The sequence below is a fragment of the Herpailurus yagouaroundi genome, unplaced genomic scaffold (genome assembly GCF_014898765.1).
Source record: "Herpailurus yagouaroundi ecotype Mexico unplaced genomic scaffold, PumYag 253, whole genome shotgun sequence".
NCBI classification, from domain to species: Eukaryota; Metazoa; Chordata; class Mammalia; order Carnivora; family Felidae; genus Herpailurus; species Herpailurus yagouaroundi.
In genome coordinates, this window is record NW_024412470.1 from 6,970,850 (window position 1) to 6,975,817 (window position 4,968).

At 42.3% G+C, this 4,968-nt stretch overlaps 1 protein-coding gene across 1 annotated transcript in view; it reads left to right on the top strand.

Annotated features, from left to right (window-relative positions):
- Positions 1-4,060, top strand: part of TMCO1 (transmembrane and coiled-coil domains 1) — a 37,918-nt gene extending 33,858 nt beyond the window's left edge. The window contains exon 7 of the mRNA XM_040461022.1: positions 3,475-4,060. Coding sequence (XP_040316956.1) covers positions 3,475-3,573 — 99 coding nt within the window. The 3' untranslated portion in view covers positions 3,574-4,060. The remainder of the gene's footprint in view (positions 1-3,474) is intronic.
- The last annotated feature ends 908 nt before the right edge of the window (positions 4,061-4,968 follow it).

The window sequence follows — 4,968 nt, forward strand, 5'->3', positions numbered from 1 at the left end:
AAGAAAGAAAGAAAGAAAGAAAGAAAGAAAGAAAGAAAGAAAGAAAGGAAGGAAGGAAGGAAGGAAGGAAGGAAGGAAGGAAGGAAGGGAAAAAAAGGAGATTAGAGGAAAGCAGTCAGGTTGGGTCAGGATGAGGTTGTTGAAAGATATAAAGGAGATAATATAGGGAAAACTATCTGCTGCACAGGGTCGCACTCAGTAAGCATTTGCTGAGTCATGGCCTGGCAGTCGAATTATTCTTCATCTGCATGTGAGGATAATAAGCCCACCTCACCGCCTGGTTGGGGGATTGAATGAGAACAATGCCTGGCACCGTGAGACAGAGCTGCAGAAATACTTGTCTTTATTTTAGGTTATCCTGTTAGCAGTGTTTCAAAAAGTTGGGAGACAAGCAATGAGAAAGGGGTATAAACTATTGTTATGTGTCCATTTATTTTTATAGTCTTCACATGCATTTTTTTATAGACTATTTTTTAGAGCAGTTTTAGGTTCACAGCAAAACTGAATGGAAGGTGCAGGGACTTCCCATATAGTCCCTGTCCCCACATATGTTCAGTCTCCCCCACTGTCACCCCCTAGCACCAGACTGGTACATTCGTTCCAGTCAGTGAACCTACAGCAACACTTCATTATCACCCAAAGTCCGTGATTTACATTGGGGCTCACTCTTGGTGTATACATTCTATGGGTTTGAATTTATGTACTTTAAAAAAAATTTTTTTTTAATGTTTATTCTGAGAGAGAGAGAGAGAGAGAGAGAGAGCGCGCGCGAGCGAGCATGAGCAGGGAAAGGGCAGAGACACAGAATTCGAAGCAGGCTCCAGGCTCTGAGCTGTCAGCACAAAACTCAATGCAGGGTTCGAACTCACGAACTGTGATATCCTGACCTGAGCTGAAGTCACACACCTAACCAACTGAGCCACCCAGACCCTCCAAGTGTGTGTGTGTGTGTGTGTGTGTGTGTGTGTGTGTGTGTGTGTTTATTTGTTTATTTTGATAGAGAGCAGGGGAAGGCAGATAGAGAGAGAGAATCCCAAGCAGGCTCTGCGAGCCCAACATGGGGCTTGATCTCATGAGCAGTGAGATCATGACCTGAGCTGAAATCAACAGTCAGATGCTTAACCAACTGAGCCACCCAGGCGCCCCCTATTTGTAAACTTTAAAGTGCATAAGAGTGTTGGATGTTATTACTATGGTGGAGAGAATGGTGACCTCTACTCTTTTTCTTAGGTCATTTGTCGTAAGACCATCACTTAGTTCCTACATGTGTTTTCAAGGAAAAGACTTCATGGGTCAGGAGACAGAGAAATTTTTATCTAAGAAAAACCATGATAAGACCTGGGCTCATTTGTGAGACTATAGGAATTTGAACAGGTTATTTAGAAGTTCGCTAAAGGAGGGGTGCCTGGGTGGCTCAGTGGGTTAAGCTTCTGACTTCAACTCAGGTCACGATCTCGTGGTTCGTGGGTTCGAGCCCCACATCGGGCTCTGTGCTGACAGCTCAGAGCCTAGAGACTGCTTCGGGTTCTGTATCCCCCTCTCTCTCTACCCCTCCCTTGATCATGCTCTCTCTTTCTCTCTCTCTCAAAAATAAATAAACATTAAAATTTTTTTAAAATTTTTCACTAAAGGATAAGATTGCATTCAGTAAATACAGAGCATTTACATTAAAATACAAATACTTGAGTAATGTAACATTGATAAACCTAATTTAGTGTTCCCAAAGGAAGCCTGTGACAAGAGCCACAAGGAGAACAAAGTATAGAGCTTCCATGAACTTCAGCCTTGGCTACTAAAGTGCCTCTGTTCTAACATTCTTGTTGCTGTTTGAGCTCTTCCCCATCTAGAGCAGTGGACTTATGTCCAATAGTCATTTATATGTTTTTATTTCATAAATGAGACTGTCAACAGTCTACGCTTCAAAATATTTCCTATTTTCCTGTCAGTTGTCTTCTGTAAATTATAGTTAACCTGTAATTTAAAGGGCATCAGGCACGCCTGGGTGGCTCCATCGATTAAGCGTCCGACTCTTGATTTTGGCTCAGGTCATGATCTCACAGTTCATGGGTATCCTCATGGTGCTTATGGACAGTAGGTGCTCGATAGCTATTGAGTGAATGGATATACACATGCTGACCTGCCTTCCCGTGGGGTGGCGCTTCTTCTGAAGACGGGAACTGTTAGTATAGGATGTACTGGATGTTCTGTGTAAGAGAATCCATCCGATTAAGAATCAAGACACGTGAGTTTTAATTCTAACTCTGCTCTTCATTTACCTTCGTAACTTTGGACAAACAATCGTACCTTTTTAAGTTTTCATCGGAGTTCCTCAAATACAAAATGAGACCAAGCAAGAAAACGTAGATGATCTTTAAGGTTTTTCTGTCTTAGAAATGCTGTGTGAAATCTTAACACCCGACCTTTACTGAAGCTCTCCACACTCATAAACCCTCTCACTTCCCTCTTTGAAGCATAGCATGTAATCCCCACATCACACTCCCCCCTCGTGGTTGCTCTCTAGTACGCCCACGCCTGTCTGCTTCTACCAGGTGAGTCATTGCTTTTTCAAGAGCCTGTATTTATCCCAAAACAGTTTATGCTGGTTTTACTTGTCGCTGTATTTATGTAATTTAATTTAATGTTATAGTACCTTATAAAATGTGAGTATAAAAATAGTTATTTTTATGAGAACTAGTTTAATGAAGGTGAATTAAAGAAACTGTTGAATTTGGGGCGCCTGGGTGGCTCAGTTGGTTAGACGACCGACTTCGGCTCGGGTCATGATCTCACGGTTTGTGGGTTCAAGCCCCGCGTCGGGTTCTGTGCTGACAGCTCAGAGCCTGGAGCCTGCTTCAGATTCTGTGTGTCCCCCACTCTGCCCCTCCCTTGCTCACGCTTATATCTCTCTGTCTCTCAACAATAAATAAACATTAAAAAATTTTTTAAAAAAGCCGTTGAATTAGATGCAATGGGACACGTGGAAAAGATGAAGGGAGGTGCTGGAAATCTAGGAGGACTCTGGACTCAGATTGCTTTGCAGGAACCTAAGTGCCCTTATCACTTTAATAAAACTGAAATTTAACATCTCGGTTCCAGCTTTAGACGGTGCAGTAATGACTAACTCCAGCTGATGATTCGTATTCAAAGAAAAGGCCTTGCTACAAGAAACAGCTAATGAATGTGTTTTATATGGTTCATGTTGAAAGAGAGATTACCTCTTTTAATGATTCTTCACTTGAAAAAATCCACTCTTTGGCCGTAGACCAAGGTCCCATTAGGTGGCAGTACTTTAATTGTTGTATGAACTCTCATCATGTCGTAGGCCTTTTTAAAAATAACACAGTAATAATTGTTCTATTTTAGGTCATAATGGTACTTTTAATTTACGTGGCCTCTCTTCATACGTGATCCATGTAAAATACTCTTCTCTACATCTCATATTCAAACGCAGTTTTAATTCTGTTTTCTTCACAGAACATCCAGAAGATTCTTGGCCTTGCCCCTTCACGAGCTGCCACCAAGCAGGCAGGTGGATTTCTGGGTCCTCCGCCTCCTTCTGGGAAGTTCTCTTGAAATCAAGAAGAGCCCTATAATTCCTGTCATTCTTTTTAAACATTCAAATTAGACTGCAACTATTTTGTAGCAAGAGCCATCGACAGACTTAGCACTTGGGCCACTTTCTGATTCTGAGTTATTTCTAGACTTTTTGGATATGATTCTAAAGAGAATGGCATCCACCAAACATGATAGTACTTTCAGTCACAGATAAATTAAAAAAAAAAAGTTTGTTGATTAGATAAGTTCAGGTGATGTCTACGTAATAAGAAACAAATAGCATCTTTCTTTTTGGCTTACACCAATGCTTTCCATGGAACCGACTCTCAAGTCTGTGCTGTGTGCCGTATACCGTGGAAGTTGGCTCCCCGGAGCATTTAGCGATCTGGAAGGAGAAGTTAGTTTGTATTACTCTTCATTGGAACTATTTGTTGTGCATTTTTTCCCAAGCCAAATATATGACCTAAGATCAATAAAGAGGCCAAAATGTTAGCTATTTCATCTACAAGGAGAGATCTGTTTTGTACCATATTCCTGGAGTCATGGTTTTAGTAATCTGAACGTAAACATTAGCCAGGAAGGGCTAAACTAAAACTTTTCAAATGTACTACTTTATCAGAGCCTGGAGCCTGCTTCAGATTCTGTGTGCCTAAAAAGCTCAAAACACACAACTGTCCTATCGCGGGAAGTGGAAAGCGGAAAGCGTGAGAAGGAAAGAAGTAGCTCATGAGAGTATAAAAACGAGGGTCCTCGGCAGTTCCCTTGATGCCCTTGTACGGCCTTCTGGATCCTTGGGAAGGCACTCCTCGTCCTCCCCTGGAGGCAGGGTTAGGGTTACATGTAGGCGATCTTACAGAGCTTCCTTTTGGTCACGACAGCCTTTAGTTCCTGCCATGCTCCTTCGTAAAGGAGGAGAGGGCGCTTGGACCATGGTCATCCCCTGCGCGGTCCGTGGAATCGGAAATCTTGTGTGGAGGGAGAAGTCTGGTCACTTACCGGTAGTCTCCTTAGATGCACATGCTCAACCAGTGAGAAAAGACGGGTTATTTGCAAAGTAACGACTGTTAAACCGATAGCAAACTTCACAATGGCATAAAACCCAGAAGACAGTGGGGCAGTATCTTCAAAGCTGAGGAAAATACTTATCAGCCCAGAATTTTATGTGCAACTAAACTAACAGTTGGAAGCAAAACTGGGAGGCAGTATTGTCAGAGCTACAAAATCCAAGATAATTGAATTATTAAAGGATATATTTTGGGGGCATCCGGCTGGCTCAGTCAGCGGAGCATATGACCCTTGGTCTTGCGGTCGTGAGTTCGAGCCCCACGTTGTGCGTAGAACTTGCTTATTTAACAATATATAGATATGGATACATTTCCAGGACAAAAAAGAACACCAAGAGGAAGGTGTGGG